The sequence below is a fragment of the Mycteria americana genome, chromosome 1, assembly GCF_035582795.1.
Source record: "Mycteria americana isolate JAX WOST 10 ecotype Jacksonville Zoo and Gardens chromosome 1, USCA_MyAme_1.0, whole genome shotgun sequence".
Classification (NCBI taxonomy): domain Eukaryota; kingdom Metazoa; phylum Chordata; class Aves; order Ciconiiformes; family Ciconiidae; genus Mycteria; species Mycteria americana.
In genome coordinates this window covers 55,756,434-55,768,749 of record NC_134365.1, presented here as the reverse complement: position 1 = coordinate 55,768,749, position 12,316 = coordinate 55,756,434, and the positions used below count along the sequence as shown (strand labels likewise).

Genomic DNA, 12,316 nt, shown 5'->3' with positions numbered 1-12,316 from the left:
TGGCCCTCTAGGTATAAAGAGTAGCTGCAACAGCACAAGTCAGCACATAGGGAGTGTATTAAAGCTTTCATTCTTATTTCCAAGCATCAGACTTCAAATCTTAAAAGCCTTTCTATTTTGGAGTATGTTTTATGTTGCTAAATGTCTTATCCTTTTCTGTCTTCCAAATCTCCCATTATAAAATATATGGTCAGTGCTGTGGCAGGCCAAATGGGGTATTTTTTTTTTATTTGGTGTTTGTTTTTTCTTTTTTTTAAATTCAATTAGAATTGTGTTCCAGATCATCAGCTTGTGTGCAATAGCAGAGCTTCTTTAACTCCCATAGAGCTATCATAATTACAATGCTGTCCTTAAGTCTAATGTCTAATAGGTTTCTCAATGTGAGAGGGAGGACTTGAGTAATTGTAGTTGACCCCTTTTGTTTTGGTTTAACCATATCAAGAATTTAGAGAAGCTGGGAGTGCTCAATAATAAACAGTTGGGTTTTAGTAAAATGCACATCTCTTTCTTGTGTAGAACTTGCTCTGGGGCTTTCATGAATGGGGAATCAACTCAAACTAAAAGAAAAGACTGTTCACAATAATGGAAAGATCCATCCTGAATTATAGGGAAGATAATAAGAAACCTTGACTTTCTAGGAAAAGAATTCATTAATTCCCTTTCATAACACCTGTATCTGAAGAGCCCTGCAAAGCTCATCAATTTTTTTTTTTGGCTGCTTCAGAATCCTTTCGATTCAGATGGGGGGGGAGGGGAAAGTGCTAGTTTGTGTCTGAGCTATTTCTTTATGATAGGCATGTCCTACCTGCAACATGTATTCCCTGATACTTATTTAACTGTGTATTTGATACTAAAAAGCACTGACCTCTGAAGCGACTGAGTCATTCTTAATCTTCTTTTCAGGTATCTCACCAGCATGCCTATATAAAAATGGTGCATTTAGTGAAAGTTCAAATACGTAGTTCAGTGTGAAATATCTGTATCCTCTATTTTTTAATTATATGCACTGGATATATATAGTTCTTTTCCCAAATGTGCCTGGAGCAGATGGTGGGATTTATTTTGACTCCTTCCTATGCTATTCACAATTGTAGCTTTTGGCATTATCATCTATGTTGGGATCCATGTCTTTTTATTAAAAGCAAAAAATTTTTCACATGTATGTATTTCTCACTTGAGATGGTGCTGCAGGTTTCTCTGTTTGCCAGAGCCAGTAAGTTAGCATCAGGCTCTTACCTTTGAGTACAGTTTGGACAGCTGCTTTTGCACCTACATATTTGGTTTCCCTTGGCATCAGCATACCTGACAGCTCTGCAAAAGTACATGCAGTTCACTTAGTTGGATACTATGCTACTTTTCAAATACTTTTGGGAGATTAGGCTACAATAGTGCTATTTGTGTACATATTTACTACTGTCAGGATCCCCCTCAGGAAATGAGCTTGAAGATTGTTGCTCTGAGCTTACACAGACAATAAAAACAGGTGCAGATGCAGTGTTACTGACTAGCATTCTAGCTTTGACACATCCACTTATCTGAGAATCAACCCAGCTTCTGTAAACTGTTGGCACTTAAAAAAACAACCCAAACCTAAACTAATAAACAAAACAAAGAGAAAAAAAAAAAACCCTGAGAAGACCAACAGTATCTTCCTTATTCCTTGTGATTAAAGAACATCTGCCCTCCAAAGAGGCTGTTTTCAACTTTGCTCTTACAGTACATATTATAAGAATGTTAAAAAGGTTCTCTTATTTAATCCCTTAGATTGTTAGTAAGTAGAATGTTTGGCAAATAAATTCACCTAATAGATGACTTTTTTTTTCCCTTGGTTCTAAGTATTATACTTTGGTTCAATTAATCCAATGTTGTTTTGATTTTTCTTTGGGCAAAAACTGCACTAACAAGTATTTACTATTTCCATTACTCATTTTTCACCTTAAAAAAAAAAAAAATTAAACTTGTTACTGAAAGCCCCCCCAACAAATTCTGCATGTTTTTAAAAGCAAATCTCATTCCTATCGCATGTTTTTCTTAGTGCTTTGAGAGTCTCTTCTTCCCTCTTTCCTTTGGTAGATACTACTTTTGTTTCATTAAAAAAAGAATCCTTTCTATGTGTATTGTCTTAGGATTATTATCATCAGGAACAAGTTTATTTTTTGATCTCTAGTGGTGCAGTAGTTTGCATTCATGGTGGTAATGAACATTAGAAATACTGAGAATATCTCGTGTGTGGGTTGTGTGGTGTTTTTATTTCCTCTTTTAACCCCCCTTCCCCCCCAAAAAACCCCCAACCCAACAACCCAAAACTGAACCAAAACCCAACATGTAACAGGCTGTATTTTGCTGCCTCGTGTTCTAACTGCTATTGGGAAAAACTATGCATACTTCTAAATACAACTAATTACTGTGTAATTACTCTTTATGTGCAGAGGGCAATCTTCCCCCAATGTCCTAAGCTTAAAAGAAGGCTAAACACTGCCGAAGAAAGGCTGGGAAGTCTTACTTTTTCCTCTAACTCCCACAAGATGAGAGACATGGGGAAGAGAAAGAGAGGAGCAGATGGATTTCAAAGTTCTTGCATCCCCCCCCCCCCGAATGCTTGTACATGGACAAAGTGCTCTCCTGAACACTGAGAAGTTGGTTGGTTAACAAGGATAGGTCCAAAGATGGAGAAAAGGGACTGTGTTTACAAAGTCTGTGGATTTCAACACTGAGCACTGGGCAAAGTTGAACAAAATTGTTCCCTTTTCAGGAGAATGGAAGCAAGCTGTATCAATAGCTAATCTGCTTTTAGTCTTACACATTTCATGTGTCAAGGTTTCTTATCAGCATTACACATACCTTTTCAAACTTGCACGTAGTTGGAGTTTTACATTTGGTGGATTAGTTGATGTGCACTTATTTGAGGAAGACAAGTGAAAAGATCTGACTTTCCATTGTCCAGTACAATGCGCGGTAGTTTGAAGCTATGCCAAATCCACATAGTGCTTAAATGGGAGTTGGATTCTGTGCACACAGGCCACTCTGAAATGTTCCATTTTTCTTTTTTCCCCTAAACATCAGGTGTACTTCACTTGAATATTGTAGAACCATTGTGTCTGCCACAATAACTGAGCCTTACTACAGAAAGAAAATTTGATGTGGACTCCAAACTGTTTGATAATAGTAGTAGTACATATTTTCTTATTCCTATATGTATGAAGCATATGTTTTGTAGTGTACTGTTCTAAACTTTTTTTTAATTGCATGAAGTCTGGTTTCCTGCAGGGCTATTTTAGGTAGGTGCTTCCACTGAGACCTGCATGAAGACAATGTATATAGTAAACTTCTGTATTTTGAATTTCTTATTTACAGGTATCATTAAGAATGATGTCAAAATCTGAATACATTTTCATGTTAAAGTGTGACATTATTCCATCTGGTTCAGCAACATTTTATATCCAGTAAACAAACCCAACCCTTTTGTCAAGACAATTTCTGAAGGAGGGGCACTCAAAGAACATTAAGCCTTTTCATCTGCCTAATGCTCTACCAACGCTGTGATTAATCTTGGGCTTGTCTACACAGGGAAATTACTCTTGAATAAGGAGGTGTCAGAGTTTTAAGTAGTACAATGATTCTAGGACAGCTCTCTATTTGTACTTCCTTATTTTGTATTAAGAATGCTCATGCATGGGGAAGTTGCTGGAAAACAATTGTTGCAGAATAACGTCTATTTTAATGTCCCATGTAGACAAGCCTTTAAGGTTGGTTCTCTCCTATCTGATCCCCTTTCGAAGTTTATTTCTCCTTACAGCTGATGTAACTCAAACTCAATTTTTTTTTTTTTTTTTTTTTGCTATTCAGGACAGTATCCTAAAGGAGGAGCCACACATGCTAGCAAAAGGACTTTTTCTCTTGTCGTGGCTATACCACCTCTCTGCTTGTCAATTTAGCTCATTCATTCACTCTTCTTCAGGATGTAAACCATGCATGCAGAGTTTTCCTGACATTGCTGTGTGAGATGGGAGAAGGTGATTACAAAAGATTGTAATAATGCCCTACATGATGCACTGGTTATAATGCACACTTTTTTTTTGTCTAATTCTTGCTGGTGGACACTGATTAACTCCTCCCAGAGAAGACTTCTCCACATATCCTGGAAATTGGCTGTAGTAATTCCTGAACTGGGGCTCTCAGCCTCGTGGCAGATGCCTCGGGCCACTTCTGAAATTCCCAGATTTGGCCTGCAGTGCAGATGCCTAAGTCTTCTGTTTGAATGCATTGTTTTACTGAGACTCCAGAGAAGCTTTGTGCACTGTGCTCGTGTGATGTCACTGAGCATCAGACAATCTTAAACACAAAACCAGGTTTATCCAAGCAGAGCAATGAGTTCTTGGAAATAAACTGGAACAAAATTTGCTTGCCTCTCAAAAGGGGAATGAAAACAGAACCCTCGTGGGTACTTAACAACCTAGTTCCTCTTTTACTTCTCTGATATTTTGGCTGGCTTTGGGAGCTGGTGGCCTAATCTCACCCAGTGGAGCCCTAGGAATTTACATAACCTTTGCTTCTTTGTTTGCGTGGGTCTTTCCTCCTGCTCTCTGGCCACCTTTCTGTGCGTATAGTTCTGATAGGTTCCTTGCTTGGCACCTTTGTTCTAACTTGAATGGACTTCCTAGTAGTTACTGAATTTTTTACTTGAAATGACTGTAAGATAGTACATAAGTGTGAATTTTTTAAAAAAAATATAGGCAATTTTAAGTGATGCAGCAGTAGTATCAGTGTAGCTACCTGTAGATGTTGCAATGAAGGCAGGTTTTATGGAAGAGAGTATGTACTTGCCAAATGGATGGCAAGTACAGTTAAAATGTCTCAGGGCTGGCCAAGCATTCTCATGTGCAATCCTGTTTGCACCCCTCCTGGTGGTACTGTACAGTAATGGCTGTGTAAATTGGACATTTAGAAAACAGCTTCTCATTGTGTGGTGGGCTTGCAGACCTTTAAGCGCAGCTGGATGGGGAAAAATTGTGCTGAAACAGTGCCAAGTCTCTCTATATGGATTCCAGTGAGATAGCAGTTGTTGGGACTTGTTTGTAAATGATTCATACCACTGAGTTGCTTAAAACTATCCAAAGGTACATCTATTGATGTTTATCAGTTGTGGCCTTTGCTGTTCCCTGTTTGGGTCCTTACAGCAAAAACATGATGAGCTAAAGCAATGTAACAGATACGAAAACTTGCTTTGGATTTTTTCCTCAAACTATAGCTGCTGTTAGGGCCTTCTGTGATGCATGATTTTAGTTGTGCATCTTGGTAAGCATTGTGGGAAGGTTTAATTCCTTCCCCTGGCATATATGGACTAGAGTTTACACTATTTTTGGTTTTCCTGTTGGTTATTCTCTCTGCCAAAACAGCAGATGGATAATACAGAATTCAGCCTTCTGAATAAAAAGTAAATGGATTTGGCACTGTTTATTTTTTCCATGTCCTTGTCTCCCCTTTATTGGGGTTTGTAAGAGAGGTCAGCTATATGGTTTAATAACAGTGATTTATATTGCAAGCAATGTGTTTCTTTGCTATATGGTTATGTTCCATTCTAAAGTTACTATGCATTAGCCCTACAGTGACGTGTGTTCTGACTTCTTTTCCTTAAGCCTTGCCTTAACTAAAGGCATGGTACAAGCAAGAACAGAAAAGATTTAGAAAACGGTCTTTGAAGGTTGAGGCTAGACCACTGTTAAGCTCTTATTTTTGAAGAAGCAAATCAAGAGACGGTTCAGAAGAACGTGTTGCACAACAACCTGTGTGTAGTTAACCCTGGCTAGCTCTAACCATAAGGGGTTTTCGCAAGCACGTAGCATAGCGGAGTGCCTTTTGACTGACATCCTCTCTTCAGCTAGTTCCATGCTTGATTAGTATTGTTAACATATCTTGCTTCCCTCATTTGTTTCCTCCTCCTCAGTCCTGAGGATGTCTTAAATTGTAGTCTTAATAAAAATCCGAAAACTCCCAAGAGTGTTTGTTAATGTAAAGTTCTTCAAAGGCATCTAGATAAACAAAAAAAAATTGAAATCTTGCTATTACCCCAGTGTAACAGTAACAGCAGACTGATTGGTATGCTGTTTGCAAAGACACACAAAAGTTTCATGAGTTACTGCTAGTGTCTCCTTTTTTCCTCAGACATGTTAGCATTGGTAATGCCACTACAAGGGCCAGACCCTTAAAGATACCTAGGTGCCCAATTCAACTGAATTTGGGAATCTGGGCCTTGTGAGCAGGAATTTCATAGACCATATAAGAGCTTCCTTTGAGAGCAACAGAAAAATTCTAACAGCTGAGACTGTCTTGATGCTTCTCTGTCTGAAAGTGCTTTTTGTGGTCTCTTTTCTCCTTTTCCTCAGCCACTGAGCATCTTTGATGTCCAATTTCTGAATGCAGTTGGAGACCTGTTGGACCTCATTCCTGCATTATTTGAGTATTCTACACGGGGTGGACAATGCAACATGGAGCCAGGAAGCCATGGGAAGTATCAGTGGGATATGGGTCACTGCTCTGCGCTCATCAAGGTGAGCACCAAGAACTTCATCTCCAGTGACTGTGTTGATTTGCAGTGTCATGAGTCTGCGTTTCTGGAGTCTTCACTGTTTGTTGCATGTGCATAAAGAGACTCCTGTCAATTAAGGTGCTTTTATGCAGTTGTCATTTGTGCCTCCATAGGATTCTGGATCCAGTTTTGCTCACTTGTGTTCAAGGGCAGGGAAAAAAACAAACCAAAACAAAACCACAGAGATTGACAATGAAAAGCTACCAGAATTACTAGGGAATGGGGAACTACCGTGGAGAGGAGACTGGAAGAGGGTAACTTGTTTCACCTAGCCAAGTGAAGTCTGAAAGGGGATATTGTGAATGTCTGCAAACACATTGGGCAAATAAGCAGGGAGGAAGGGAAGAGGCTTACTTAAACTAAAGTACAGTGCTAGCACAAGATCAAATGGGTGCAAGTGGCTGATGTTTTCTAAGTGTTAACAGTAATACTCTGGAACGGCTTTCCAATGGGAGTAATGACAGAAAAAATGCTTTTAAGATTCGTGTCTGCTACATCATGGTGGCAATTAAAATTTTTCAGTTAAAATCATCGAGGATCTAGTCAGCATATGGAGAGTCCATGTATCCCAGAGCAACAATATTCACCTTAAATTGAGAAGCTTTCATTCAAGCATTTGCCTACAGGTGGAGGTTTCTGAGCTAACAACAAATCATAGAACCAGGGAAATACTTTGAAAAGATGTACTATCAATATATATTTGTCTCTTCAAAATGAATTTACTTGCATTTGCTTCCGTACTTTAAAGTCAGTCAGAGGCATTTTCACAGAAACAGCATATTCTAAGTTAATGTTGGATATGCTTATCACTCTCTACAACTACCTGAAAAGAGGTTGTAGCAAGGTGGGTGTCAGCCTCTTCTCCCAAATAACAAGCGATAGGACAAGAGGAAATAGCCTCAAGTTGCGCCAGGAGAGGTTTAGATTGGATCTTAGGAAAAATTTCTTCACCAAAAGGGCTGTCAAGCGTTGGAACAGGCTGCCCAGGGAAGTGGTTGAGTCACTGTCCCTGGAAGTATTTAAAAGACATGTAGATGTGGTGCTTAGGGACATGGTTTAGTGGTGGACTTGGCAGTGGCTAGGTTAACGGTTGGATTTTATGATCTTAAAGGTCTTTTCCAACCTAAACAATTCTATGATTCTGTGTTTGCAGAAAGCTGATCTGAATGTGTAAATACAAGAGGAAACCGGGGAAACAAAACATACCATGTGATGCAGGTGTCCCCAAAACCCCTAAGCTGTTTCATTTTGAAAAATTAACAACTAATTACTTGAAAACAACACATGGGCAAGAATTATTTCCAGAGCTTTCAGAAATTCATTGTTAAGTACACAGTCAAAAGCACAAGAATCTGCTCCTTCTTGAACAATGCAATTAATCAAACTACTTAAAACAAGCTGTTCTCCCAGTTTCTGTCAAGTACAAACATGCAGAGGATAGTAGGGTCTGAAATTACTCATCTTTCTGCTTCTGTTTTCTAGGTTCTACCTGGATATGAGAATATATATTTTGCCCATTCCAGCTGGTTTACATATGCGGCCACACTGAGAATATATAAGCATTGGAACTTCAATATAGTTGATCCAGACACTAGCACCAGCCGTGTCTCATTCAGCAGTTACCCAGGTAAAGTCAAGAAACCCAAAACAATGTAGATATCAAAGATGGCATGGACCATCTTACTGTCTTGCAGATGTCTTGTCTATAAAAAGGATGATACCTCAAGGACTGGCTTCAATCTACCTTAAAACTTTTAGAGAGGACAAAGTGTTGTCTTCAATTTTCTGGCTTGAACATGATGATGTTGTCGTCTTTTGTTGTTGATTAATCACCTTCAGTGCTCTGAATAGTACTAGTTAAATATTCTACCTCTGGCACAAACATGCTGCTTTGAATTCTGCTCATGTAGTCTGCAGTCATCTCAACTGTTGAACTTCTCACCTTGCCTGTAGCATTCGCATGTTTGGGAATAACAGTTTTGAACACTTCTGTTTACCACTGTGGCATGACTTGTGCTGTAATGGGATTATTAGAGAGTATCAAACACTAACCATTTGAAATTGTATTGACTTCTTTGGTGTTGGGTTAGCAAACCTGCAGTTGGTTTCTGCCCCCCATCTCCCTCTTCCAGCTTCTATATAAGCTGTTGGGGAGGGCAGTATTTTTTTTATATGCTTATTTCATGTGTTAGTAATATAGCCAGCCAGAATATTTAAAATCTCCCTCGGGAAGATTAGGCAGCACATAATATTCTCAAGTTTCCTGGAAGAACGTTAGAAATTGCCAGCAGTTAATGTTTCAGTGGTAAAATATGTACTCTTGCTAGAGTAGCACCAAGAAATGTGAACATGAAAAACCAAAGCAAATCTAAGACTCTAAGAGTAAGCATTCCGTAAGTTTTTAAAGGTGGAATTTCAAATTCAAAAATGCCCAAACACTCAAGAATCTAAATAAACTTTTTAAAGTTAAATATGTGCCATAGGAGACTTTGATTCTGATGAAATTTTGTTGGTTGATGATTTCAAAACATGCTGCTTTGAATTACTGTGCTTGCCTTACTACAAAGGCAAAGGTCCTTCATGGCAGGGACTCCTGAGACTGTGACTGGGAAACTGTTTTGAAAAGCAGTTGCGTTCATTTCATGTTGAAAGCAATTTTTTTTTCTGTGGGGTTCTGACCCTCCTCAGTGACCCTCAGGAATGCAGCATTTTCTGACAACAGAGATTTTTGCTTTGAGGAAGGAGTAAAGGTATTCTAGCAAATGCCTAAGTGTACAGCCTTTCAAGAGCTTGAGTTTATCTCCGATTCCTTGGAGGAATTTCAGTCACTTGTTGTAAGGAATTTTGCCAAGCCTGTGTAACCTGGTAGAAAGCCAAGGTTTCTGTCTGAGCTCTGTTCATCAGCTGAATGTACAGAAGGTTATTCTGGATCTCGTATCTCTCAGCAGAAATACTGTTGAGGATAGTACTATCCTTCAGGAGAATGTGGCTCGGTTTCACAACTGTTGCATGTTGCATTGTGCTGCAGATTCAAACTGGGGATCAAGATCAGCCATGCAGAGCACTTATTTTTAGTGGGTGTCAGTGGTGATGTCTCGGGGATCCTTTTGTGGATTCTTTGTATAAAGTGAAATACAAGTCCTCTGTTTTGATGAGACTGATAAAGCTCGCTGTATGGGTGGATACCTGAAAATCAGCTGCCACTATGCTGAAATGGTCAGGGTCTGTTCACTAGTGTACAAAATTCCAGTGCGCTTCCCTGAGACTGTTGAGGTCTGCAGAGATGGCTCATTTAAAAGCTTGCTTGTGCCGGGTAGACTCTGACACAGTGATGTGGTAAGGAGTACTTCTACCAACAAAACTGAGTTATAACTGTTGCAAAACATAGTTCCCATGGCTACAGTGAAGTTTGAGAGACCTATGGTATGCCAAATATACTCACTGGCCACCTAATTACAGGATACCATCACAAGCACTAGACAAGCATGATCCATTGACTACAGCAAATTGCATTAGCTGTGGGTGTAGTTCACAAACTTGCAGTTTTCCAGGAGATGAGTAAGCTCTAAAGCACTGGCCTGGTAATGATTTAGGGACATCACGCAGGAAGGAGGGAACTGCCAAATTCCTCTGCTCCATGCTGTGATGAGATGAAGCCTTACATTTTCAGGGCAACTGACCAAGGAATCTGCAGGTCCTGGCCACAGTTCAACTTGACGACTGTAAATTCTACCTGCATGCAAGTTCCCACTCTTATTCTCTGTCCTGATAGACACTAAGAACCAGTAAGAAAGGCCAAGCTAGTAAGCTCTCCTGAACAGTAACATGATCCTAAGGTACATAGAAGTACTGACTTTTGGAGAAAAAAAAGAGCATTAAAAGACAGGTGTCCTTCCAGGTCTTCAGTGACACCTAAATGAGTAATTAAAAGATTTCTGTCATCCAGTAGATTGGATATGAAGTAAAACTCTTTTGCTGTCCAAAAGCTGTGTCAGAAAAGCTTCAAGGAGTCATTTGCCTTCTCAGAAGGAATGTACCAACTCCCCAATTTCTCCTGGGGTCACAGAGTAAAATTGTCCAGATTGTTTATTTACTGAATTTCAAAAGACAGGCTACTACACTGGAAAAATTAATATTTGGTGTGACTCAAAGGATCTAAGACTATTCACTAACCATGATGCATGTCAGCCTGTGCATTATGATACAGCTAGAGGGCCTCATGCTTCCTTGCTTCTGTTGTGACTGAGCAGGTAGAAGGACAGGCAGGAATTGCAGAGTCCATCCCGGCTTCCCCAGCAGTTCCCCACATTCCTGCCAGCATGCTTAGATGTCCACTGTTACAGCACGTCCTCTCTCTGCTGCTTTGTCCCTTTCAGAGCAATGGTAGTACTGTAAAGGCACAGTCAAGTGGAAATGACCAGTAGTAGTAATCTCTGCTTTTGCAGAATGATTAGCCACTTGCTGCTCATTTCCACAGTAATCCTAATCCTCACTTGAACTCTGTTCATAGTCTTTGCTTTCTCTACTGTTGAAAGCATCTGTGTAGAGCTGTGTGTAGAGCTGTATGTGAACCTCTGGAAAGGAGGAATGTCTCTGAGCTGAATGCTTGGGCACCCCTGACTTCAGTGTCTTGTTCAAGCTCTGGACATAAGTACTTAATGTGGTTGGTGAATCTGTGCACAGCAGAGAGAACTTAAATTGTACAGACACGTTACAGTTGCTCACGAATGTTGAGTGAAGCTATGCTCATTTGGGGGTGGGTAAGAAATGTGATGACAGAGACTAGGTAGGTGCTGTGTTTTGCAGAACGTATCTAGTAAAAGATCAGGGAGAAAACTCCTCCCCCCCCCCCCCCCCCCCCCCAGCTGCTATGCAGTCACTGGTCTACCCTGCCCCATTGAGCCATTCAATTCAGAAATGAGCCCAATTAATTGATGAAATTTGCCGTTTTCCTTGGACAGCAGCTCCCAAGATTTCCATCTGTTTGAACGGACCTCTTCTTGAACAGTTAGTTTTGAACCCCATTTAAGAAAGGGAATCTAGCATTTGGATCCAAGCACTCTGGTTTGGGTAGTGACCTACTTTCTCTGGGCTGAGCCACAGTCTTGTTAAGTATGTTACTCTGATTTTAGCTGTTTAAGCAAAACAGTTGAGAAGAACTTTAATGCCACCTTTGCTCCTCTGGTCTGCTGTTGGGATCTTTTGCTTGGTTGAGACAGGCTATGACATGGGAACAAGATGGCACAAGTTGTCTTGGTGGATGGCTATATGTGTGCTGCTAAGGCAGGAGAGAGAAGTAACATGTATCCCTTGCTTTGAAGTAATCTGGTGTTAATGCAGGATCAAAAAGTGCAGCATTATCCTTCCCCACAGCCTGAGCAAGAGCTAGGAAGAACAAAACATGGAAAGGGCAGTAGCCCTTACATTCAGGGGATCAGCTTGTTCATGATGTGTTGCCAGACCATTTGTTGCTTCCCTGCTCCCTCCAACATCTGTCTAAAACCTGGAGGGAAGCAGAGGAAAGGGTCTGATGCACTTTGGAGATGAGAGGCCAGAGCAATAGTGTGGGATGTGCTATTTCTTAGTGCCTGGGGGAGGTCTGCAAGTGGGAGGAAGGCAGCTGGCGGGAGTTCAGTCTTGGCATGAGAAACTGCTGCTGATGGGATTAAGAAAGCTAATCCAGAGCAGACATCTCCTTTCCCATTGTCAAGTATGTTTATAGCCCAGAGC

General features: G+C 40.3%; 1 protein-coding gene across 1 annotated transcript in view; it reads left to right on the top strand.

The window, feature by feature from the left end:
* The window catches only part of PLBD1 (phospholipase B domain containing 1), a 42,054-nt gene that overhangs the window by 18,332 nt on the left and 11,406 nt on the right, over positions 1–12,316 (top strand). The window contains exons 5-6 of the mRNA XM_075499143.1: positions 6,384–6,548; positions 8,069–8,213. Of these exons, the coding sequence (XP_075355258.1) occupies positions 6,384–6,548; positions 8,069–8,213 (310 nt within the window). The remainder of the gene's footprint in view (positions 1–6,383; positions 6,549–8,068; positions 8,214–12,316) is intronic.